Source organism: Carcharhinus amblyrhynchos, chromosome 1, assembly GCF_965287045.1.
Source record: "Carcharhinus amblyrhynchos chromosome 1, sCarAmb.v2.hapA, whole genome shotgun sequence".
In the NCBI taxonomy this organism is placed as follows: domain Eukaryota; kingdom Metazoa; phylum Chordata; class Chondrichthyes; order Carcharhiniformes; family Carcharhinidae; genus Carcharhinus; species Carcharhinus amblyrhynchos.
In genome coordinates this window covers 111144406-111172039 of record NC_137324.1, presented here as the reverse complement: position 1 = coordinate 111172039, position 27634 = coordinate 111144406, and the positions used below count along the sequence as shown (strand labels likewise).

General features: G+C 41.0%; 1 protein-coding gene across 1 annotated transcript in view; it reads right to left on the bottom strand.

Annotated features, from left to right (window-relative positions):
• Positions 1-27634, bottom strand: part of wdfy3 (WD repeat and FYVE domain containing 3) — a 346946-nt gene that overhangs the window by 215291 nt on the left and 104021 nt on the right. The window contains exons 4-8 of the mRNA XM_080191135.1: positions 22192-22301; positions 11659-11820; positions 8920-9112; positions 5603-5789; positions 2013-2179 (exon numbers count right to left, since the gene is read on the bottom strand). Of these exons, the coding sequence (XP_080047261.1) occupies positions 2013-2179; positions 5603-5789; positions 8920-9112; positions 11659-11820; positions 22192-22301 (819 nt within the window). The remainder of the gene's footprint in view (positions 1-2012; positions 2180-5602; positions 5790-8919; positions 9113-11658; positions 11821-22191; positions 22302-27634) is intronic.

The window sequence follows — 27634 nt, the reverse complement described above, 5'->3', positions numbered from 1 at the left end:
TGAGAACCTGTTATGCCAATTATTGCATTTAGAGGTAACAGCTCTTGGCTGTTCCTAAATACAACTGCCTAATTAAATGCATGCAGAGTTGATTCATTTTCCTTCATATACAGGAATACAATCTGTTCCAGTTTAGAGTTTGTCATTATTTAAAATCAAGTCTTAGAATGCTTCCAAGAGCCTAATGAACACGAATAAACATAAGTAATGCACTTTTTAATGCAAAAACTATTTTGCTGTAAAGCACAAGACCGGATGGGATGTACCCCAGGTTATTGTGGGAGGTGAGGGAAGTGATTGCAGAGCCCCTGGCGATGATCTTTGCATGGTCGATGGAGACAGGAGAGGTTCCGGAGGATTGCGGTTGTGGTTCCTATTTTCAAGAAAGGGAACAGGGATAGCCCGGGAAATTACCAACCGGTGAGTCTGACCTCGGTGGTTGGTAAGCTGATGGATGGGCAAGATTTATGAGCATTTAGAGAAGTTTAGAATGATCAGGAATAGTCAGCACGGCTTTGTCAAGGGCAGGTCATGCCTTACGAGCCTAGTTGAGTTCTTTGAAAATGTGACTGAACACATTGACGAAGGAAGAGCGGTGGACATGGTTCACATGGACTTCAGCAAGGCGTTTGATAAGGACCCCATGCAAGACTTCTTGAGAAGGTGAGAGGGCATGGGATCCAAGGGGCTTTGGCCTTGTGGATCCAGAACTGGCTTGCCTGCAGAAGGCAGAGAGTGGTTGTGGATGGGTCTTCTTCTGCATGGAGGTCAGTCACCAGTGGAGCGCCCCAGGGATCTGTTCCAGGACCCTTGCTGTTTGTTATTTTCATAAATGACCTAAATGAGGAAGTGGAGGGATGGGTTAGTAAGTTCGCCGACAATACGAAGGTTGGTGGTGTTGTGGATAGTCTGGAGGAATGTCAGAAGTTGCAGCGTGAGATCGATAGGATGCAAGACTGGGCGGAGAAGTGGCAGATGGACTTCAATGCGGATAAATGTGTAGTGGTCCATTTTGGCAGGACCAACGGGATGCAGGAGTACAATATCAAGGGTAGGAGTCTTAGCTGGGTTGAAGAGCAGAAGGATCTTGGGGTCCGGGTCCATAGGACTCTTAAATCGGCCTCGCAGGTGGAGGATGTGGTTAAGAAGGCGTATGGTGTACTGGCCTTCATTAATCGAGGGATTGAGTTTAGGAGTCGGGAGGTGATGCTGCAACTTTACAGGACCCTTGTCAGACCCCACTTGGAGTACTGTGCACAGTTCTGGTCGCCTCACTACAGGAAGGATGTGGAAGCTATTGAGCGGGTGCAGAGGAGATTTACAAAGATGTTGCCTGGATTGGGAGGTACGCCTTATGAAAATAGGTTGAGGGAGCTAGGTCTCTTCTCCCTGGAGAGACGAAGGTTGAGAGGTGACCTGAAAGAGGTTTATAAAATGTTGAGAGGAATAGATAGGGTGGATTCTCAGAGGCTATTTCCCAGGGCTGAAATGGTCGCTACAAGAGGACACAGGTTTAAGGTGCTGGGAAGCAAGTACAGAGGAGATGTTAGGGGTAAGTTCTTCACTCAGAGGGTGGTGAGTGAGTGGAATCGGCTGCCGGTGGTGGTAGAGGCAAACTCGCTGGGGTCTTTTAAAAGACTTCTGGATGAGTATATGGGATCTAAGGGCATTGGGAGTTACAGATAGTTCTATGGCTTGGTAGGTATAGATGTGATCGGCGCAAATTGTGGGCCAAAGGGCCTGTTTGTGCTGTAGTGTTCTATGTTAAATCACAACACAATAGTGAAAGACGGTACATAATTTAAAAGCAGACAGTATGCATTAAAAAAGTGATAAGTAAACTTACCTAGTGATAAAGAATAGTAACAGAAATTTTCTTAATGGTGTGGGATGCAACTAATGTGGTTGACATGAATAAAGGTCATAGTGTCACATTTTCAAAATAATGAAAAAAATGTTTGCTAAAGATATTATTCTTTAACTCAATATTGAGAATCAACTGATAGCATCACCTTTGCCAGAAGGCTGTGGCACTGCAAATCCTGGCAGGAGAAAAGGTGCTCCACTAGTTATGCCAGTCGATCTCAATTCATTGATCCCATATATTGTCAATGAGGTCACCAACTGAACCAAATCTTTCAGGGCCTCTTTAGCATCAGGGTCTTGCGCTTGCTCCAATCTAAAAATGTACAAAGACATTACCATTTGTTTTTACTGGCAACTGTTGTTGCCTGTATAAAATGTTAAGTAGTAATTATGTAGAGGATAGAGACTGTTGACAAAGAAAAAGAAAAGGCGTAGAGGGCATACTATTAACCGAGCGTTCCTTAAATCTCTTCAAAATAAAAAAAGGTTCCAATGTGGTCTTTTGCATATGGGGCGCTCAGTCATTTTAATAACTGGGCCTTACTTAAATGTAGTTGCCAAATTATGCAAATGGTTAGAGTACTGACAGGCTGATTGAAGTCCATGCTGAGTTGCATAAGAACAATAACTAAAGAGGCTAAAGACTTTGTGAAAGCTGCATTGAGAAATCCAATTAAATGTGAAGGTTTGAAATTCTCAAATCAATTTTAAAAAATATTTTCAAATCTGCTTCAAAGTAAATGTAAACTGCACTTCGCCACTTCTTAAGTACCGCTGCCCATACCAACGAGTAAAAGACTTACTGATAATTATAACAATGATACTGAGATTCTAAAAACATTATAGGAACCCGACTAGCATGGAATAATGAGGACCTCAACTGCATATAACAGCAAGCCTAAATGACTAAACTGAGGCACACTTGCAAACCGCATTGGACAGGTTTTTAAAAAATTTTTTTTTAATGGTTTTCTTTACACTACTAATCGTCTCACATTGAAAAAAAATGATGGTCGGGAAGCCAAAACAACTCACAGTATTCCCTATTGCAACAATTTAAATGTATGCAGGGACTTCCATGCAAAGAAACATACAAGATGCTTCATAGAAGCATGATGCCAGAAAGAAATATTATGTCAAATGACCAAAGTCTTGGTCAAGAGTTAGGTTTTAAAGAGCGTTTTAAAAGAGGAAAGAGGGGAGAACAGGTTTGGGAAGTGGAGAGTTGTGTGTTATCAATACAACACTTTTTTTTACACTTTGTAATAGAATGTTGGCTAACATGACTGTCTGCAAATAATCAAATTAAACACAGTGGCTAAGTGTACCAACCAACATGGCATTGCTCAAAGGAATCTCGATAGATCAATGGATAAAGAACTGGTAAATACAGATCCATGCAGATTAGAAAAGTCACAGGTTTAAGCAACAGCTGGAACATGAAACACATGTTAAAAGATAATATTAAATGGTAATTATATCAGAGATGGAAAATTATATGGATAAGTAATCAAAACTGTTGACGAAAAAGTTCACAGCAAATGAGCAAAGCAAATACAAACCTACAATGTATACTTTTGAGACCACTTGGCTTTGGTGAAATTATATCTAGAAAACTGTTCATTTTTTATCTCAAAATTATATAAAAGATCAAGCATTACAGCAATAAATTCAGAGGAAAGCTATTCACTGTCACCGGTAATTAAAGGCACTGGATCTTGTTGTACCACTGTCTATTCCAGGATTTTATTCTCTAGAGGGGAAAGAAAAATAGAATCCAAGAAAGCTATTTGTGTCACACAATTTAAGGACTAGAGGATGCAATTTGGAGCTAATCCAGGAATAAAGGGAGGATGGTAGAAATGTGGGATTGATTTCCAGAAGAAATCATGGACTGGATGATCTTTTGTTCATAAATGTGGATTATTGGGTCTCAAAACAAGTACAGAACGCAAAGGGGGATTGGGAAGATTAGATGACCAATGATCATCATCAAACACAATGGCATGTTACTTCAATAGGAATTACAATTGCTGAGCTGGAAGGGGGAGAACTTTAGTCAACTATAGTCAGGCTAACTTAGCTTTCACTCTTTTGGTTCCTTCACATCATGCACGGTCCCCTGGAAGACAGAAGGCAAACAACTTCCAAGATATACAACATATATATGCCCAGTTAATAGGAGTTGTGCAAGATAATCTAGATGGGCTTTACCTTCCTTTTTGAGGACAGATTCAGAATGTTCATAATGCAAACAGCTAAAGTTAAAAATCTTGCTCAGTAGAGATAAACCCCCTTTTATCAATTCACTATTCATACAATCATAGAATCCATACAATGCAGAAGGAGGCCATTCGGCTTACCAACTCTCCAAAAGAGCAGCTTACTCAGCTCCCCTCTCTGCTCTATGCTCACAACCCCACATATTTACCCCACCAATTCTCCTTTCCTGCACATCTTTGGACACTAAGGAGCAATTTAGCATGGTCAATCAACCTAACCTGCATGTCTTTGGACTGAGAGAGAAACAATTGCCACCTGAGTCTTCAAACACGTTTGAAGTAATCTCCGACTGTGTCTTCAATTTAAGCACCCTTCACTAAGATTAGATTTTGGTTATTCATGCTTTAAGATTCTGTGGTCCTTCTTCCGCTTCCCTGGGATTTTGGGTCCATCCTTCGTTGGCATCATGTTGTAGGGTTGATTTGATGGTTCACTAAGAGGTCTTGAAGCTTGTGCGGTTAAACATAACCTGTTAATTGGTAACTCTTAACTGTAATGATTGCTATCTTTATGCTGGCTCCTTCCAAACTCCACACTATCATGTGACTCTCAACATCATACTGTGGGCAGTAACATTCTCTAATCCCATATTCTGCCTGAACACACTTACATGGTGACAAAGTGGTTCGCACTGTTGCCTCAGCACAAGGGACCCGAGTTCAATTCTGGTCTCGGGTGACTGTATGGAGTTTGCATGTTCTCTCTGTGTCTGCGTGGGTTCCCTCCCGGTGCTCCGGTTTCCTCCCATAGTCCAAAAATATGAGGTTGGGTTGATTGGCCATGCTAAATTGCCCCTTAGTTTCAGTGGGATTAGCAGGCAAATACACGGGGTTACAGGGGTAGGGCAAAGATGGAATTTTTGTCGGTGCATGCTCTATGAGCTGAATTGCCTCCTTCTGCACTATAGGGATTCTATAGAACATAGAACATAGAACATAACAGCACAGAACAGGCCCTTCGGCCCACGATGTTGCGCCGACCAGTTACAAAAACAATGACCCACTAGCCTATACCAATCCCTTTTCGTCCATAAACCTATCCAGAGATCTCTTAAACGCCCCCAAACTAGACGCATTTACAACTGCAGCAGGCAGGGCATTCCAATCCCTCACCACCCGCTGGGTAAAGAACCTACCCCTGACATCCGTCCTGTAGCTACCCCCCCTTAATTTAAAGCCATAATGATGCTACATAAAGCACCATTCCTCTCAAATCCACCATACTTTTTCAGGAAATCCTTATAACAGTTCTGGTTGAAAATATTTTACATGCAAAAGAAAAGCTGGGCATACTTGTTATACTATATAACCTTAAATGCCATTAAGTTTTAAGGTAGAAACCGTGGTCACACTACTCAATTACACAGTTAATCATATGCATTGATGTCAAAACAATGGTGGTACCACAACTGATGACAATAGAAGAAGAAAACACAATTATGTCATGAACTTACCTGAGTAGAAGATCACAGAGGAACTGATAACCTTGGCAGGACCTAAAATCATCTAAGAGAACCTGCGATATATCACTGGAGTCTTTCAGGAAACAGGACAACCCAGCAAACATTTCAACAATTTCCAGGGGTAAAAGATCTTCAGATTGCTGCATATTCTGGATACAAGTGGCAACACATTCTTTTTCTGTAAGTAGATCAGTACAAACAGCTTGGAAAGTTGCTATTGTGCAATCCCCTATTTTTTTTTAAGCAGCTATAAGGAGAAAAATGTACAAACCTAAACAACTGTTTTTAAACTTCATCAGACTCTTCAAGCAACAGTAACACAATTGAAATTAAAACACAATTCTTAGAATTAGAAAACAGGTTGACATTTTCTGGAACTGTTATTTAATGTAAATAAGCTTCAAAAATACTTGCTTTTAAATTAATTGCATAGCTTCAAGTTATCAATGTTGTATTCTTCCCCGCCTCATAAAAGTTTTAATTTAATGTTTTCAATCATGCTTTACAGCAAATAGTGAGAACAATTTTCAACAAGACAAGATGCACTTTTTTGCAGAAAGATCAGTAAAATTAGTCACCACCTTCCATTACAAATTCAACTCAGAAATATTTTCCAATTTAAAGTAACTAAATTAAGATTACAGAAGTATCTTTGACGAGGGCATGTGGATTACAAAATTGCTCATCAAATGTTGTACATATTGTTTAACAAAGATGCTTTTATTTAATGTACACCTCATACTAAACTAAGTTAAATGAAAGACTTGTATATATTTTCAGCACTCACTTATTTAGTCTTCAAAATGTTTCCACTGCTGGGTAATTTATAATAATTTGGATGCAGAATATCTAAATGTTCAACTGTAGATTATGACTGGATAATCTGCAGCAGCAGTAACGCTGCAGTGATTAATTCTGATATGTGCTCATTAAACATGCAAAAGGTCTCACATTCAGTATCTGCATGAACAGTTTCTGTCAATGTAAAAATTAGGGAGAATGCGAAAGGTTTATGGAAAGGGTGAAGATTTAGAAGCATGTTGGCAAGAATGCTGAATTTCAATTGCATGGGCAAATAGGAGGTTGGGGTTGTTCTCCTTCCAGAAGAAAAGTTTGAGAAAACATTTGTTTGAAATTTTCAAAAACATGACAGCAAAGTCTGTAGAGAGAAACTGCTTCCATTGGCAGAAGAGTTAAGAATCAGACAATACTACTACAAGGTGAATGGGAAAAGAACCAATGACAACATTAGGAAAAACCTATTTTAATACAACAACTGGTTAGGATGTGAAAAATACTGCTGGACAGTGTCGGGATCTAGATTTAATTATGGAATTCAAAAGGAAATTAAATAATCACCTGAAGGGAAAAAAACCTCTATGGATTACTGAAACAGGGCTGAGAAGGAGAGCCAGCTGATTTGTTCTTAGAGGGCCAGCATGGAAATTACAGGGCTAAATAGCGGCCTCTTGTACTGTAATTATTCCACAGCTCTGCAGCAGAGTGACTTTGGGCTATGGGTACACAACTTGGTAGGGCAAGTTGAGAAGGCTTTATTCTTTTACTTCATTCACTGAATGAGGATTAGTGACAAGACTAGAATTCATTGCTGATCTCTAAGTGCCTTTGAGAAGGTGATGGCGGTCTGCCTTAACACCAGAGTGGCATGTTAGCCTATTTTACAGGGTAGTTAAGAGTCAAATACATTGCTGAGGATCTGGGATAAGAAATAGGACAGAACAGGCAAGAACAGCAGATTTCCTTCATAAAGGACATGAATGAACCAGATGGATTTTTACATTAAGCCAGTAGTTACATGTCACCATTACTGATATCAAGTGTTTATTCAGGTTTAAATTCCCCACTTGCCATTGTGGAACTTGAAATCATATCTCTGGATTCTTCATCCAGGTTTTTGGATTCCAAAGCCAGGGAAAATAATCATTATGCTACTGTTTCCAACAATAAAATGGTATATGGGATACTTGGCTTTATAAATGGAAGCATCAAATAGCAAAGTGAGGAAGTGATACTGAGCCTTTATAAATCATTGGTTAGGTCATAACTGGCGTATATTGGCCAATAACATGCATCACACTTTAGGAAGGAATGTTAAACCTCAGAGAGGGTGCAGATAAAATTTACTAGAATGGCATCAGCAATGCAAAGTCTTGGGTTACATGGGAGAATAGAGAAATTGAACTTGTTTTCCTTGTAGCAAAGACAGTTAAGTGGCGATTTGGTAGAGATGTTCATAATCTTCAAGGGTTTTTGGTTGAGCAAAAAACAACTGTTTGCACTGGTGGATGCAAAGGGACACAAATTTAAGGTAACTTGCAAAAGAACCAGAGCCAAATGGGAATTTCTTCTCCTGTAGTGAATCATAATCTCAAATGCACTGACTGACAGGCTAGTGGAAACAAATTTGATAATAATTTTTAAAAAGGAAATTGGATTAATATTTGATGGGGAAATATTTGCTGTGTAGAAGAAGGGTCAGGGGAGTTGGGCTATAAAATGCTCTTTCCATACAGAGACAATAGGCTGAATGACTTCTTTCAGTGTTGTAGCATTCATTGATTCTAAGAAAATCTGATGATAAATGCAGCCAGCAACATTTGAAGTCAAATTTCTAATTCAGTGCCCAATGTCTGCCAAGGCTGATACAAAAACAATGTTAAATAAAAACTCTTGACTCCAGCTCCTCACATCCCAGCTCCTGTAAGAACTCCGTCCCATTCTCCCAGTTTCTCTACTGCTGTTACATCTGTTCTGACAGTGGTATCTTCCAAAACATCACTTCTGCCATGTCTGCCATTTTCCAAAAGCTATACAGGCTTGAAACTTTAATTCTAGTTATCTTGCCACAGATGCTGCAAGACCTGCTGAGTTTATCCAGCATTTTCTGTTTTTATTTGTAATCTTTTATGTTAAGGAGTTAAACATTTAATATTTTTTGGAGCAAAAAGGAGATATAACAATAGGTGTAATCAGGGACTGGAAGAATTAGTACTAGAGATATGTGGAAGGAAGTTAAAAGGTCATCCACATGTAAAAAGTATTGTTACAATTGGTAACTGAAATGACGTCAATTATGACATAAAAATGTTAAAACTTTAAGAAAAATAGGTTAGGGAAAAAAGTGAAATGCAATTTGTGTAAATAACTCTGATATGGAGGAGCATTAGCTTGATAAAATGGTCAGCACAGGAGGCCATTCAAACATTATTTGCTAGTCAAAACTCTGCTGTCAGTACAAAAACATGTGCAAAAGACAATGATGGTGAAGGAATGTTGCAGGTACCTACCATGAATGTACTTGACAACATTGAGACTGAGCCCATGGCGAGAAATGGTCATCAGTACCTCTCCTGCACTCTTTCTCCAAAGGATATTGTGGGGAGGACACCAAGAGGTAATTGCACTGAACAGAAGCTGGAGATCATCTTTCTGGGCTAGCTCTTCTGCTGGTGACACATATTTGCAGAGTTTCACCAAGATCTAAAATCAAAACAAAATTGTTAGCGATGGGCAGTGTTGCAGAATAGGTATTGGCACTTACACTTCCAGGACCAAGGTTCCGTTCTAGACTAGGCTGATGATATAAAAGCTTCATCTGTCTCAATATGGATTAAACGCTGATTTTTTTGCAATATATTTCTGAAGTGTTGGCTGACAGCTATGCTAGTTTCACAAACACCTGTTTTAAAACATCTTATAAAATTTTAAATTGAGAAAAAGATTTATACACCAGAAGTTAAAACAATGAATAATTTCTAAGTTTTTGTGATACCATAATAGATACAATTATATTTTTGTAGCTGAGTTTTGAGGGCAGCATGGTGGCTCAGTGGTTAGCACTGCTGCCTCACAGCGCCAGGGACCGGAGTTCGATTCCCAGCTTGGGTCACTGTGTGGATGGGCTCTGCACGTTCTCTCTGTCTGTGTTTTTTTCCCTCTGGTGTTCTGGTTTCGTCCCACAGTCCAAAAGATGTGCTGGTTACGTGCACTGGCCGTACTAAATTCTCCCTCAGCGTACCTGAACAGGCGCTGGAGTGTGCTGACTAGAGGATTTTCACAGTAACTTCAGTGCAGTGTTTATGTAACCTACTTGTGACCTTAATAAAAATAAACTATAAACTTAAAATTTATGTCAATCTATTTAGTCACATTACAATACTGTCAACAAAACGACAAAACAAGTAACTGCATTTGATATTAATATGCATTTTTAATCAGGAAATGATGTGACATCATAATAATTAGCATCACATTTGATCTTGAGATGAGCTGCAACTTCATATCCATGGCATCACTAAGACAGCCTATTTGTACTTCTATAACATTGTTTGATTTCACCCCAACCCAGTTCACCTGCTACTGAAAACTCTCACTGAGGTTTGTTAGCTCTTGACTCAACTATTCCAATGGAATCCTGGCTGGTTTTCCACATTTCACTTTAAGCTTGACACCTTCATCCAAAACTCTGCTGCCTCTATTGTAAATTGGAGGTTTTCATCTTTGTTTTCAAATGTCTCCAGGTTTTGCCCCTCCACATAGTCTGTAATACCTCCAACGCCAAAATCTTCCAAGATGTGTCCTCTAATATTAGTCTGTAATGCATTTCTATTTATAACTGCTCCACCACTGATAGCTGTGCCTTCTGTTGCCCGAGCTCCGAACTCTGAAATTTCCTCTGAATACCTCTTCACCTCTCTACTGCATATTCCTCCTTCAAGACACTTACATAAACAAGCCTCTGTGACCAGGCTTTTAATTATCTGACCCAATGGGCAGGGTTTACAGGTAGCCAGGATAGATAGGGGTGAGGGAGATTACCCTCAAGCCTTCCCGCTGCTCCCACATCTACCCTAGCCTCTCTGTAATTCCATGGGGATTGGTGTGTATTTGCTCAAGCATTGGGTTGGAGGTGCATCTCTATAAATAGCTCCCATTCAAGATCAGGCAATCCCGTTCTCCAAGGTCAGGGTCCCACTGGTCCTCCCTCCCTGCCCATCGAATCATGACACCCACTCCAGTCCCAGGCCTCATCTCTCTGCTGTGATACTTCAGCCTTCCCTGTATACTTGCATTCTGGCACTTTGATTTGTCGATCTGCTTGTGACCAGACAATCAGATTGGTTGCAGCTCTAGGACAGACAACCTCCCGAATGAGAGGCAGATGTTTCACCTCCAGCCAATTTACATTCCTCAGAGCATTAAATGGCTCTAGGGCAGCCCTCATCAGTAAGGATGCTCTCCCATTGACTTCTGATGGTGAAACATTGTCATTTTAAAAATTCTACCTAATAATCCCTCATGCTCAATAATGTTTCAGTGAAGCATCTGGGGTCATGTCATTACATTAAAGGCATTCTGTAAAAGTAAGTTGTTCTTCTTGTACTGGCACTCATTGAGGACGATTGTTCAACTCTGATCAGTTTAATTACCTTGACCATAAACAGTACATCTCAAAAACTAGTTGACTCTTTTCAACAAAACTTGATATGTACACAAGGTACGGCCAGAAGAACTGGTTAGTTTTTGACAAAAGTCCAGATCCAGAAACTGGATTTTTTTATAATTTACATTAGCACCACAAGATAAGATGAATTGACTTTTGAGAAAATATTGTACGTTCTTTTATTTCAAAAGTCAAGTGTTTTGGGATGTTGTGGATTGTCTCAGCTGCGGTGATGGAATTTGTCACAGCTGTCAAAATGTGTGCAGAGTTTTCAGTGCAGGTTAATGGATATGGATTGGCCCGAAACCCCCTCGGTGAGATGGATGCTTTTAATGTAAAGATCTTTCTTTTCAAATTTGTAGTTATATATCAACAAGGTAGGGAAAAACCTCAAGGAAAAGTTGCAAAATTGTAATAACATTGAGTTCACACAGCGTGGCAAAGCTATGTGGTCTGAGTGTCCTCTTGTTTAATTCTACATTTTCAACAGACAGCTGGCCAACGGTGAAACCATCATATTAAAAATGTCATGAAGGAATCACAAAATAAATGCTAAATAGATTCAAACAAAACAATATTTCACCTGTACAAACACCTTCTGCAATAGTGCCCGTCGTTCACTAAGTGGTAAATCTGACTGAGCTCCCCCAGGGACATCAGGCACGTGCGGAAGATCGAAGAACAGGTAGAGGCATTTAACCAACGTTGAAGGCAAAGACATTGTAGTCATATAGTCCACAGTTTTCTGTTTAAAAAAGAAAATACCATTTTTAATCAACATTTAAATAGGAACAGGAGTAGGCCATTCAGCCCATCAAGCCTGCTCTGCCATTCAATAGTATGGCTGATCCAACATTCCTCATGTCCACTTTCCTGCCGTTTCCTTACAACCCTTGATTCCCTTGATCAAAACTATCATTCTCAGTCTTAAATATACACACTGACTCTTGCCCCACAGCTCTCTGTGGCAGGGAATTCCAAAGACTCAAAACCCTTGGAAGAAACTCATCTTGGTCTCAATCTTCAATTTATTTTAAGATTGTGCCCTCTGGTCCTAGGCTCTCCCCTGAGGGTAAACATCCTCTTAGTGTTGACCCTGTCAAGCCCATTAGGAATCTTATATACTTCAATGAGATCATCTCTCATTGTTCTAAATTCCAATGAGTAGAGTTCCAATCATTTAACCTTTCAAATCCTAGTGAACATTTTCTGAATTGCCTCTAACAAAATAATATTTTTCCTTAAATAAGGGAACCAAACTGTTCACAATACTCCAGATGTGGACTCACCAGTACTTTTCATCTGGCATTTTTAAACCCAGAACTTCAAGTACACCTTAAAACAGACCTCAGCAGGTACCACAAACAATAAAGCCAGCGACATCTAGCCAACTCAGAGGTCTGAGGTCTCATCCACTTAATTCATTCAGTGAAGTCTGGTCACTCCTCAATTATCACATCAAATTGCCCACTGAATGGGTGAACACACAGTACTCCACACTAGGGAGAAGTAAAATGAATTTGGTCTACATGACTGTACCTGGAGAAATTGTCTTCTGCTGGTCACTAACTGGAAATTATTTCCATTCGCCAAATTTTTCAGTGCCCTAGATTCAACAACCTTCAGCTGCTTCATCTATGACCTTCCTTGCACCATCAGATCAGAAGTGGGGTTGCTCGCTAATAATTGCGCAATGTTCAGCACCATTTGCGTCTCCTCTTATACTGAAGTAGTCCATGTTCAAATATGGCAAATGTGGACAATATCCAGGCTTGGGCAGGCAAGTGGCAAATAACATTCACACCACACAAGCACCTGGCAATGGCCATCTACAACATGAGAATATTTGACCATTGCCCCTTGACATTTAATGGCACTACCACAGCTGAACCCTCACCATCAACATTCTAGGCGATACCATTGACCAGAAATTCAACTGGATTAGCCATATAAATACTATGACCACAAGAGCAGGTCAGAAGCAAGGAATCTTGTAGCGAGTAACTCATCTCCTAAATCCTCAAGCCTGTCCACCCGCTACAGGGATGTGATGGAATACTCTTCACTTGCCTGGATGCGTGCAGCGTCAACACCACTCAGTATGCTCCACACCATGCAGAACAAAGCAGCCTGCTTGATTAAAAGCCCATGCCCAAAATTCACACTTTCACCACCACAGTGGCAGCAATGTGTACCATCTACAAAATATGCTGCAACAACTCACCAATGCTCCTTCGACAGCACCTTTCAAATCCACAACCACTACCATCAAGAAGGATAAGGGCATCAAATGCATGGAAACACCACCTGCTGCAAGTTCCAAACCACACATCTTCCGGACTTGGAAATATATCGCTGTTCCTCCATTGTCACTGGCTCGAAATCATAGAACTCCCTCTCATGTAGCATTGTGGGTGTGCCTACACCACATGGATTGCAGAAATTCAGGAAAATGGCTCACTACCACTTTCTCAAGAGCAATTAGGATTGACTAATGAATGCTGGTCCAGCCAGCAATTTCCACATCCCATGAATGAGCAAAAACAAACTTGTCAAATGTAGGAACTTTGAAAATAAAATTCAAATTCAAACTTCCAAATGTTTCACTTTTGAATGGGAATTTCCACCTATGCTTCACGTCCAATGCTAATTCTGAAAACAGAATTTTGCATTCATCTCAGCCTCCTTGCATCCACGCTCTTGGTATGAAGGCAACTTTATTACATATTTATTCCTCCCCCAAATATGCTCCAGATTCCTTATACTGCCCAACTCAAAGGTGGAGAGAAAAACTTCAATTATAAATACAACTCTGGGGCCTATTATATAGTAAGTGAACAAGAAACTTGACTAATCCTATAATTTTTCTCTCCTGTTGGGGAAGTATATTCACTCTAAGCAAGGAGTTGATATTGAAGTAAACTTAACAAAAAGCAATAATTCAAACAAAATTCTAATTTTTCCCCATTTCAACACTTCCCTTGATCTTCTCAATTTGATTTTTTTGAAATTCAAAGTAAACAAAGAACATTACAGCACTAGAACAGGCCCTTCAGCTTTCCAAGATTGCCCATCTGAAATAAAACCCTCTACCCTTCCAAGGACCATATCCCTCTATTCCTATCCTATTCATGTATTTGTCAAGATGCCCCTTAAAAATCACTATCGTATCTACTTCCACTACTCCCCCAGCAGTGAGTTCCAAGCACTCACCACCTGTGTAAAAAAAACCTCATCTTGTACATCTCCTTTAAACATTGCCCATCGCACCTTAAGCCTATGCCCCGTAATAACTGACTCTTCCACCCTGGGAAAAAGCTTCTGACTATCCATTCTGTCCATGCCCCTCATAACCTTGTAGACTTCTATCAGGTCACCCCTCAACCTCCACTGTTCCCATGAGAACAAACCAAGTTTTTCCAACTTCTCATAGCTATTGCCCTCCATCCAGGCAACACCCTGATAAATATTTTCTGTAAGCTCTCCAAAGCCTCCTCATATCCTTCTGGTAGTGTGGCGAGTAGAACTGAACACTATATTCCAATTACATGAATAGAGGGATGGTCAACGGACAGGGAAAAATGAGCAATATCTGGATCTTTTATATAATTGGTAAGGGATGACCAGTACAATGCACCAGGTCTTTCTACTGATTGTTTTGCAAAATCTTGCCCTGGACATCTCCCCTCCCTCACTCTTAATTTTTTATATGTAACAAGTTCAGAATCTCAGGTTTTTTTTAAATGCCCATTTCCATCCTCAAGGGCCAATGCACTCCAGGATATCTCTGTTCCCCCACTTTGTTAGGAGTTTATTCACTTAGGGTATATTTCCTTCCACTCCTCTAACCAAAATAGCCTGATATCGTTCACCTCTGTTAACCCATACTCGGGACTATTGTGCATAGTTCTGGTTGCATCTTTTAAAAAGGATGTGGAGGCACTGGGGAACATACAAATACCAGAAATGTGAAGTTATAGCTATTAGGAAAAGACGAATAGGCAGAGTCTTTCTTCTATTGGTAAAAAAGGCAATAGTGGTGTCCTAAATATGAAATGTTTGGATAGGAGCAGACACAGTGTTTGCGCGTGGGGAAGGGCAAAGATTAGAGGTTATCAATATTAAACAGTCACTAAGAAATCAAATGGGGGATTCCAAAAAAAAAACTTCTTTATCCAAAGATTGGAAAGTGGAACTTGTTATCATTTAGTTCAGATACATTTCACAGAAGGCTAGATGAGCAAAACTTGGAGAAAGGAATAAATTACAAAAGCTAATTGAGGAAGGATGAAAGGACACTTGAATGGAGTGAGACATCTGGTATAGACTGACTGGGCTGAAGAACCCATTTTTGGAATAAATATTTAATACAAGTCTGTTTATATGTCAGATTTCCAGCAGCCAGTGTTTGGTGTGCTCTCCGTTCACAAGTCTTGAAGACATTGAAAGGCCATTTAACATTCCAAATATCATTTATTACATACATGACATAAATCAATACCTACATGGATCATGATGGAGTTAAACTGGTCAAGTATGGCAGAGGGGAGAAAGAGAGAAAAAGAAGTTTTCAGTTCAAAAACCAATACTGGAGTCAGACTTGGGGGGGGGGGGGAGAAGAGAGCTGTGAATGCAAGAAACAGCCATCCAGTATGAAGCAGTTAGGTAGCAAAGTTCTGCAAGATTGACAAGGTTTAACACTGAACAAATTGAAGTTTTGCTCTTGGTTGTAGGGGAGGGTGCAAAAAAATTGGAAAACAATCTAGGTAGGGGCATGGGTAGAGCATCGAGTCCTTTGATCTTATTTTGCCATTTACTAAGATCATTGCTAATCTACCCAGCTGCACCTTCTCACACTTTTTCCATATCTCTTTATTGCCTTCGTATGCAAAATTTGATTAATATGCATCCACAGTTCCCTAAGATAAAGGATTCCAAAGTTTCACAAATCTTTGAGTAAATAATCTTTTTGCCCTACACCCCAGTCCTAAAAAGTCAAACACTTATTCTGAAACTCAAACTCCTGTTTCCATCAGGGGAAACATCCATCCAAGCATTTACACTGTCAAGCGCCTGAAGAATCTTATTCGTTTTAATTGGATCACTTCTCATTCAATATATACCTAGCCAACTCAATCCCTCTTCGTAGAACATCCCACGAATCAGTCTTGTGCACGTTCACTGCACTCGAACTATTCTGAGATAAAGATACCAAAACTGAACACAGCTTAACAATTATGAAGCATGTTCATATTGTTTATATCATTGCGCAAAGAACAGTATTGATGGAAAGATGTATACTCTATTTTAATTATGGTTTGACATTTTTACCCAATGAGAATAAAGTAGCATAATAAATTCAAATAAAGCCTTGTATCTAATTCTTGATCATTTGGCCTGCCACTAGAGGGACTGAAGACACATGTAAGCGCAAGACACAAGTTTCATGGTATCACAAAGGAAACTTTGGTGCGTATATTTTTGAAAAGCAAGTTATAACTGATGTGTTTTGTTATAAAATGACAAGTGGGAAGCACAATCTTAAGTGTATTCATTACTTTAAATGTAACAAAGCCAACTAAGGAAAGTGTTTTGTGTAGGGAAACCATCCATTTTGTTATTAAAGGCAACATGCTTGCATTTACTCATTAGCCAATTACGGATCCATCACTGATGTTTTATGGGCAACACTGGACCAATGCAGAATTAGAATGGCACAAGGGCCCATCATGTCCATGCCAACAAAAGCAATTTAATTTATTCCCACATGCCCACCTTGTAAACATTTTCTACTCAGATCATTATCCAATTTTTTTTTGAAAACCATGTTTGAATAAATTCCAGAACATTATTAAGGATTGCATTCCAGATTCCTGGCTCCCTAAAATCTGACATGCAGGACCTTAACCTCATTCTACCTGCATGGTTGGTACCAATGTGGACTACAATCTCTGACAGTTCACCCTCCCCCCTCAGAGTGCTCTGTAGTTGCTCAGTGATATCCTTAACCCTGGCACCAAGGAGACAACATACTATCTTGGACTTCTGGCTGCAGAAACACCCATCTGTTCTCCTAACTACTGAATCCCAGGTCACTATTGCTTTCCCAATTTTCCTTCTGCTCCCTTATACAGATTTGGCTTGGCTACACTCCCCAGAGGAACCATTACTCTCACAGCATTCAGAGTTGAATACTGGTTGCAGAGAGAGATGAACTCAAAGGATGCCTGCATTCCCTTCTTAGTCCACTTGACTGCCTAATGGTCACCCATTCTCTCCCTGTCATTAACCGCAGGGTGATCACATCTATAAAATCTCAGTCATAGGTTCAGGGCAGCACAGTGGCACAATGATTAGCACTGCTGCCTCAGTGCCAGGTATCCAGGTTCAATTCTGGCATCAGGTGATTTCAGGAGTTTGCACACTCTCACTGTGCCTGTGAGAGTCTCCTCCAGGTGCTCCGGTTTCCAACCACACTCCAAAGATGTGCGGGATGGGTGGATTGGCCATGCTAAATTGACCATTAGCATCAGGGGGATTAGCAGGGCAAATACATGGGGTTACATAGATAGGGACTGGGTGGGACTGTTGTTGGTGCAGGCTTGATGGGCTGAATGGCTCCCTTCTGCACTGTAGACATTCTACGATTCTATGGCCGCATCTCAGTGATGCTAGTTGCTTCTAAAACTTGAAACTGAAAACTCAAATTGCTCCAGCTGAAGGCAATTTCTGCATGTGTTTGTTTAGGATATTAGTATCCTGGAATTCCCACATGGAACAGAAAGTGCAGTCTATGGGACTGAAATGCCCTGCCCTGCCTCTATTTATTAGGAGTATTAAACTTAATACTTAAATTAGAAAGTCTCAATCAGCTGTTTCTCTTGTACTGACATAACTTCAGCTGTGACGAAGTGTCATCCAGACTTAAAACATTGACTCCATTATCTCTTCACAGGTGCTGTCAGGCCTGCTGAGATTTTCCAGAATTTTCTGTTTTTGTTTCAAACTCAGAATCTGCACCATTTCGCTTTTATATTATTGCCCTAATCCTGATGGCCATCTTTGTGCGCAGCTGCATTGTGATTTGCGTAGATCCTTGATACGCAAACACTAAGTGTCACTATGTGCGGAGGTTGTCTCTGTTCCCAGCGCTGCAAAAGATAGATCTGTGCACACTGCTACTCCATGTCCAAGTATTTGGACTGTGCCATACTGCCTGTTCCTTGTGGAAAAATTTTTGTAAAGAAACACCTTTGACCACAAGTCCATCAGGTAGTTGTCTGCACATAACATTGAAGCCCTAAGGGAAAAGAAGATGGTGGATCCTGTGGATGGTTCCGTGAACAGACTTTCAAGGTCATTTGGCAGGATACCTCGTCACCAGAATTTTCAAACAAGCACGATGACCTACTTTGGCGGGGGCTGAGAAAGGCCCTTTCCAACAGATCTTTCCCATATGCCCGGAATCTCACCCGATTCACGTGTGGCCCTTGAGGTGACTGATGGGAAGAGACCATTGTTGCAAAGGTCTGGAGAGTGAGGAGATGGTTTTTGTCGAGGTTTATCCTGAGCAGTTCCGTGATGCAAGACTCCATCGACAGTTCCCAATGACACGCACCAAGACAAACGTCAGCTGCTGCTGAAGGATTGTTAACTCGGTGAAAGATATTCTTTCGTCTGCTTGAAGCTTGCTGATCTTCCAGCACAAAAAGAGTTGCCCCTGACCAAGTCCTGCAAACTGGCACACTCCAGTACCCAGGACCAGGTGCTGAGGGGTGCATTAAAGCTTAGGTAAGCTGTGGCAGAGGCACAACAGGGGAAGCTTGCTGTCTAAGACCTTTCAGCCATTGTGAACTGAAGGGAGTGGAGTAGTGTACAATCACCTTGGGCCATGTAGAAACATAGAAAATAGGAACAGGAGTGGAACATTTGGCCCTTCAAGGATCATTCATGATCATGGCCGATCATCCAACAAAACAGCCTGATTTCCTTCTCTCTCTCTCCCCAATACACTTAATCCACTGTTTTCACCACAAAAACTATAGCTAACTCCTTCTTAAAAACAAAGTGTTATGGCCACAATTGCTGTTTGTGGCACTGAATTCTGCAGGCATACCATTTTCAATCCTAAAAGTTTTACCCTTTACCCTAAATCCTTAGTCTATGACCCATGGTTCTGGACTCCCTCACCATAGAGGAAGGGAACATCCTTCCTGCATCTACCCTGACTAGTCCTGTTAGAATTTTGTTGTTTATGATATCTCCTGAATTCCAGCGAATATAATTCTAACCGATTCAATCTCTCCTCATTCAGCAGTCCCCTCCCTGAAACCAGTTTGGTAAACCTTTGCTCTGTAGCAATTGCATCCTTCCCTAGATAAGGAGACCTTAAATTAAAGCAATATTCCAGATGTGGCCCCACAAAGCTCTGTATAATTGCCACAAGACATCCCTGTTCTTCTACTCAAATCCCCTCACAATCAAGGCCAACATACCATTTGCCTTCCTTATTACCTGCTGTACCTGCAAGCTTACCTTCAGTGACTGGTGTATGAGGGCACTGAGGTCTTGTTGCCATCTCCCTCTCTCAATTTATAGCCACTCAAATAATAATCTGCCTTTTTGTTTTTACTACTGAAGTGGATAACCTCACATTTATTTACATTATGCTACATCTGCCACCCGCTCACTCAGCTTGTCCAAATCACACTGAAGGACCTCTGCATCCTCTTCACAGGTCACCCTCCCACCCAGCTGTCTGTCATCTTAAAGCACTGATTCTGGCAGTAGCACACTAGTCACTGTCTGCCATTTGGAAAAAGATCACATTATTCTGTTTGGTCCTGGCTGTCAACCAGTTTTCCGTTCATCTCAGTACACTATCTCAATCCAGTGCACTTCAATTTTACACACTATGTGGGACTTTGTCAAAAGCCTTTGTCAAAACCCGCTGGCTCTCCCCCCCCCCCCCCCCCCCGCCACCCCAGTCAACTCTACCAGTTACATCTCAGAATTCCAGAAGATTTCACAGAATAATATGGTGCATAACTGGTCCATTGAGTCTGCACCAACACATGAGAGGCCCTGATCTGCCTATCTAAACAGAAAATTTGTCAAGTATGCCTTCCCTTTCGTAAATCCATGTCAACTCTGTTTGATTTGCCTATCGTTTTCCAATTGCTCTGCTATATAATGTTTGATAATGAACTCTAGCATTTTCCCCACTACCAGTTTAGGTGGACTGGTCTATAATCCATTTTCTTTCTACTTCCTGTTTTAAATAGTGGAGTTACAATAGCGACTCTCCAATCTGCAGGAATTGTTCTATAGTCTACAGAATTTGGACGACGACCAGCAATGCACCCACTATTTCTAGAGCCACTTTAAGTACTCCGGGATGTAAATTATCAGGCCCTGGGGATCTATCGGCCTTCAGTCCCATCAATTTCACCAAAACCATTTCTTTGCTAACACTGATTTCCTTCAGTTCCTCTCTCTCACTAAAACCTGTGAATGTATATAATGAATATTACGTCGTATTGCAATTGCACTGATGCACCTCAGAGTGCAATTTGATCAATGTAGAAAACATAAGTACTTTTGCACCATTTGTAATGACCATTTCAAAACATTTGTAACATTTCTTTGACTATTGAAGTACTTTGGAATGCAACACGATGCACGTAGAAAGTCAAATATTATTGCACTGTGTGAGATGGCTACTTGAAATTGTTTGCAATGTTCTTTCAGATATTTTACAAAAAAAGGATGGGGAAATCACTGGTGGAGGTATTGCCATGCATTTGCTGACCTTGTCCTAGCTAGTAGAGGTAGCAAGTTTGGGAGATGCTAATGAAAGAGCCTCAGTGAATTGCTGCAGTCCATCATGCATAGGGTACAAACTGCTGTCAACATGCATCAGTGGTGAAGGGAGTAAATGTTTAAGGTGAAGGAAAAGGTGGCAATCATGCAAGCTGCTTTGCCTTGGAATATGTGGAGTGTATTGAATATTGTTAGAGTTGTACTCATCCAGGCAAGTATAGAGTATTATATCGCATCCCTGACTCAAACCTCAGTGAAGAGTGGTTCCACCCACTGATTTGCATTTACTGCCATTTTGCAAGGGCTATATGATGCCACACTCTTTCTGTGCTACTTTGATGACTCGGACAATCACACTCACTGCAACACATCTATGGGCAGGATTTTAGAGATGGGTAGCTGGAATTGCATGCTGGAGTCAGGCCTGCCATCACCAGAAATAATTCAGAGATAGCCATAGGGGCTGCTGAGTGCCAACACAGGTTTGTTAAAAGGTCCACTTCAGTTTTCTGGAACTGCAATTGTTTTATTCAATATTCGGTCCTCTAGTCCTCACTAATTGCCCCCCATGCCCAATCCATACAAAGTCATGACCCCCACCTATCCCCAAATGGTCATATTCTCCATGCCAACACGTGGCTCCACCCACCCCCAATGGGGCCCTCAAACCCTTAATGCAAATCCATCACCTTTTATGCCAATCCATTGGCCCCTTGCACCCTCCATGTCAACCCAAAATACTTCCATGCCAATTCACCCACAGTCTATACAGAACTAATGAACTCTGCAGTAATAATGATGTGTGGAAAGCTTAAAAACCTCTAGTGGGAGCTTTCTTTAAAAATCTGATGGTATTACAATACTGAAATGCTAATCAACCGGACCTTCAAAGTGTCTATAACAGAAAATGAAGCACTTTGCATCTATCTCTTTTGTATAAATAAACATTGATCCATTGACAAAGTAGATTGAAAAGAAAAAGTTGTCAATCCAACAACATAACTCCTTGTGTGCACCTGTTTCAATAGGTTAATGGATGCCTGGGCTCTACAACTATCAGGATAAAAGACATATTGAATAAAAAAAAGGCTCCAACATATTAATGTTTTGTCTGTAGATCTGAAAATTTAAATGCTATTTCATAATTCAGCTTCACATGAAATTACAAACACCAAATAGAAACACTGTATACATTTATGATTCAGCAAGATCTATATTTAGTTGAACAACCTTAGATATGTCCAGCCATAATGCTGAATAATCCAATTCTGTTTACAATCGAGTTTCAACTAACCTGTCCAGAAGATGCCAACAAGTTGATTGTAGTGAGTAGCATCCAGCCTCTACTTGATTCTTCACTTTGATTAATCTCCAGAAATTGGACAATAGCACGACTAGCTGCCTCTATTAACAGAAAATGATTAATAAATGGACATAAATAACCATTGTGACAATAACAAAAAGACTGTTCAAATAGCAGCTGGAGATTTGTATGAAAACTGCACACAGGATGTTCCATCATTTGATAATCATAATAAAATACTTAGCACAAAAATGGAATTCTAATGTCACAAAATATCACAATTGCAAATTCTAGAAATACCATCCAAACAATTTGCTGTACAGAAAATTAGAGATAAATTGGACAAATACCTACAGTACAAATAACATACACATAAAATGTTGAACTTGTTATTACATTGCAGTAGGGTTCACCAGCCAGCAGTGCTCAGAAAATCCACTGAGGTTACATTTTTCTAAAAGTTACAATATCGTCTGTTTGTCCACATACCTGGTGAATGAGGTTAGGACAAACTAAAAGGCCTTTCTGAAATTTCTGCTCTTTTCAAGAAATATCAAGAGCTGAATGACATGATACAATGATCTCATTAAAGTGCGATGGCAGCACTGGAGAAACACTTGGGAAGGATGACAACGAGATTGAAGAGAAGTGCATCAGATCTGGATGCTGCCCTGAGAAATGCAGAGTAGGTTTGAAAGTGCTCCTGTAAGGGGAAAGTTTGTAGCAAAGTGTAGTGGGTTCGAATTACAAGAGGTGCTTGAGAATGGATTGGATGGAGCTGGAATATTGCAGCTTGGTGAGGTCTCAGGGGATGCGGATTGGTCTTTGGTGAGTGCTGGGAGTCCTTGGTATTGGACTGAGGATCAGTCATTATCTCAGTGAATGGCAGAGAAGGCCCAAAGAGCGAAATTGCCAGCTCCTATTTCCATCATTATGAAGATAGGTTGGAGAGATTGGGCTTGTTTCCACTGGAGTCTAAAAGAATGAGGGGTGACTTGATTAAAATTTAAAAAATCCCGAATTGGCTCGATAAGCTAAAACTGGATGTTATCCAAAACCAGCTGCCTGGCGATTAGAGGGTAACAAATCTGGAGCATTCATGTGCATGGAGCTAGATAGGAAGGTAAACATGCGACACTGAAATACAGTGACAGAATCACTGTGGAATAGAAGGAGACATAGACACTGGCTGTGGGATAGAGACACACATGGACACACACACACACACACACTGATTGTGGGATAGAGAAAGGCAAACTGAGAGAAATACAGATGACAGAGGTGACAGGGATGGGGCGAGGTGTTGAGGGAAAGGGAGAGAGAAGACATATGGCGATTGTGCAATTCAGAGACACAGGAAGACACACCATGATGTATGTGCACGCATGCATGCAGTTATTTTAGAATTAATTATTAATACTAAATCAATTATCAATACCAAAGTAGTCTAAGCCCATACACAGCAAGTTCTGGACAACATTCAGGCTTAAACCATGCCAGACGATGACAATCTCCAAAAAAATATAAACGAACCATCTGGCATGTGGAAGGCTTTCAAGTGCAAGTTGATAGGGATTCAGGACAGGCACATTCCTGTAGGGATGGAGGAGAAGTATGGCAAGTTTTGGGAACCTTGGAAAACAAGTGATATTGTGAGCCCAGTTAAAGAGAAAAAGGAAGCATTTGTCAAAGCTAGGAGGCTGGGAACACATGAAGCAAGTGTGGAATATAAGGAAAGTAGAAAGAAACTTAAGCAAGAAGGGCTAAAAGAGGTAATGAAAAAGCATTGGCCAGCAAGATTAAGGTAAATCCCAAGGCTTTTTATACATATATAAAAAGAGGGTAGCCAGGGAGAGGGTTGGCCCACTCAAGAACAAGGGAGGGAATCTATGCGTGGGGTCAGAGGAAATGGACAAGGTATTAAATGAGTACTTTGTGTCAGTATTCACCAAACAGAAGGACGCGGTGGATGATGAACCTGGGAGAGGATTTGTAAATAGTTTGAGTAATGTTGAGATCAAAAAGGTGGTGGTATTGGGTTTCTTAAGGAACATTAAGGTAGACAAGTTCCCAGTGCCTGACGGGATAGACCCCAGAATACTGAGAGAGCAAGGGAGGAGATTGCTGGGGCCTTGAGAGAAATCTTTGCATCATCACTAGCTACAAGGGGAGTCCCAGAGGACTGGAGAATAGCCATTGTTGTTCCTTTGCTTAAAAAGGGTAGCAATAATCCAGGTAATTACAGGCCGGTAAGCCTTACATCAGCGGTAGGGGAATTATTGGAGGGGATTTGTCTAGACAGCATTTATTCCCACTTGGAAATAAGTGGACGTATTAATGAGAGGCAACGTGGTTTTGTAAAAGGGACGTCGTGTCTCATAAACTTGATCGAGTTTTTCGAGGCAGTTGATTGATGAGGGTAGGGCAGTGGATGTTGTCTACATGGACTTCAGTAAGACCTTTGATCAGGTCTTTCATGGCAGAATGGTGCAGAAGGTGAAGTTACATGGGATCAGAAATGAACTCAAAGGCAGAGGGTAGTAGTGGAAGGGTGTGTTTCTGAATGGAGGGCCGTGACAAGTGGTGTTCCTCAGGGATCAATGCTGGGACCTTTGCTGTTTGTAGTAATTTGGTGGAAAATGTAACTGGATTGGTTAGTAAGTTTGCGGACGACACAAAGGTTGGTGGATTTGGGGATAGCGATGTGGACCATCTGAGGGTACAGATCAGTTGGAGACTTGGGTGGAGAGATGGCAGATGGCGTTTAATCCGGATAAACGTGAGGTAATGCATTTTGGAAGGTCTAATAAGATAGGAAATATACAGTAAATGGCAGAACCTTTAAGAGTATTGATAGGCGAAGGGATCTGGGTGTACGGGTATACAGGTCACTGAAAGTGGCAACGCAGGTGGAGAAGGTAGTCAAGGCAGCATACAGCATGCTTGCCTTTATTGACCGGGTATTGCGTTTAAAAATTGGCAAGTCATGTTGCAGCTTTACAGAACCTTAGGCTGCACTTGGAATATTGTGTTCAATTCTGGTCGCCACACTACCAGAAGGATGTGAAGGCTTTGGAGAGGGTACAGAAAAGAGTTACCAGGATGTTGCCTGTAATGGAGGGCATTAGCTATGAGGAGAGGTTGGAGAAACTTGATTCATTCTCACTGGAGCGAGAGAGGTTGAGGGGAGACCTGATAGAAGTCTATAAGATTATGAGAGGCATGGACAGAGTGGATAGTTAGAAGCTTTTCCCCAGGATGGAAGAGTCAATTACTGGGGTGCATAGGTTTAAGGTTCGAGGGGCAAAGTTTAAAGGAGATGTGTGAGGCAGATCTTTTACACAGTGGGTGCCTGGAACTTGTTGGCAGGAGAGGGGGAGAGGTAGTGGAAGCGGACACAGTAGTGATTTTTGAGGGGTGTCTTGACAAGTACATGAATGGGATGGCAATAAAAGATATGATCCCTGAAAGGGTAGGGGGTTTTAGGTAAGTCAAGCAGCATGGTCCATGTAGGCTTGGGGGGCCAAAGGGCCTGTTCCTGTGCTGTAATTTTCTTTGCATCTCCCCTTGATATTCAACTGTGTTATCGTTGCTAAATCCCTCACTATCTACATCCTAGTGCAGTGTCAGCTTTGTGCACCATTTACCAGACACAATGCTGCACCTCACCAAGGCTCCACAGTAGCACCTTCCAAATTCCTCCAAGAATATTGTCTTAGAATCCTACAGTGCGGGTGCAGGCCATTCAGCCCATTGTGCGCGCATCAGCTTCCTCTATAGATCACCTTATTCAGACCCTACTGGCATAACCCCAAGTATTTATGCGACTAATCCATCCAATGTGCACATCTTGGGACACTAAGGGGCAATTTAGCATTATCAATCTATCTGTGCTACACATCTTTGGACCGTGGGAAGAAACCGGAGCACCTGGAGGAAACCCACACAGTCACGGGGAGAATGTGCAAACTCCACAACGACAAGGTCACCCGAGGCAAGAACTGAACCTCAGGTTCCTGATACTGTGCCACCATGCTACCCTGGAAGAATAAAGGCAGCTGATGCTTGGGAACATCACTACCTAAAAGCTCCTTTTAGAAACTGATTGCCATTCTTTCACTATCACTGGGTCACAACCAGAGAACCCTTCGCACGAAGCACTGTGGTGTACCTAAACCACGCAGACTGCAGCAGTTCAAGGCAGTGACTCACCACTACCTTCTCAAGGGCAATTTGGGGTGGATATAAATGCTTGCTTTGACACTGACTTATACATGCCATGAATGAAAAAAAAACTGTCAGCCATCGACAATTATTTGCTTTTCATCTTACATGATGACCAAACTTTCAAAGTTGATATGTTTTGCCGATATTCAAACTTACCATAAACTTGTCTCGACCTATCGTGAATTTTATATGCACATTTGACTTTTAAAATGTTTAACTTTTTTAGTATTTAAAGACAATAATATTCTAACTAACTGTAAAATACAACAGCTTATGGCAGTTTCAACATAACAGAATATTCCCAAGTGTTTCACAGGATCATTATAAACAAATCTGACACTAAGCCATATATTAGAACACTTGACTAAAATCTTGATCAAAAAGGTCGATTTAACGGGGTGTCTCAAAAGGAGATAAGAGCGAGAGAGAAATTTAGCAAACAAATTTCAGAGCTTAGGGCTTCAGCAGTTGGAGGAATGGGGACCAATGATGGAGAATTAAAATTGGAAATGCTCAAGAATTTAGATTTGGAAGAGCACTGAGACCTTGGAAGATTTAAAACTGGAAAAGGTTACATAGAAAGAAAGCCCACAACACCAGTTTAAAGTCCAAACAGGTTTACTTGTAGCAAAAGCAGCAAGCTTTTGGGACAGCCTGTCCCTTCGTCAGGTGGCTGGGAGTTCTGATCATAAAAACGACACGGACACAACCTCAATTTATGTTCCTTTGTCTTGTCTGCCTGGCAGAGTTTTGCAGCTGGTCTGCATCTTGAACGCAAGTTGAGAATATGAATTGGTTTCCAAGGTGCGGCGTTTGCTGTAGAGCTGGTTTATGAGGTGGTTGAGGAGTGTGAAAAGGGTGCGACGGCAAAGTCTCTCAGCGTAGTCTGTGTTATAGGTTGACCTGAGTGGGTTCATGATTTGTAGCCCTTTCGGTATCTCGTCTGCTTTTTTGCATCTTTGTAGAAACTTGATGTCTGTGTCGATATGCACAATCTTTTTGGAGATGCTCATAAGAACTTAAAAAAGATTGTGCATCTCGACACAGACATCAAGTTTCTACAAAGATGCAAAAAAACAGACGAGATACCGAAAGGGCTACATATCACGAACTCACTCAGGTCAACCTGAAGGAAAGTGTTAAATTAAAAGCGGAGGCGTTTAGAGTAGCTAAGAGTAGTGGGCGAGAAGAGGATTGGGAGAGGTTT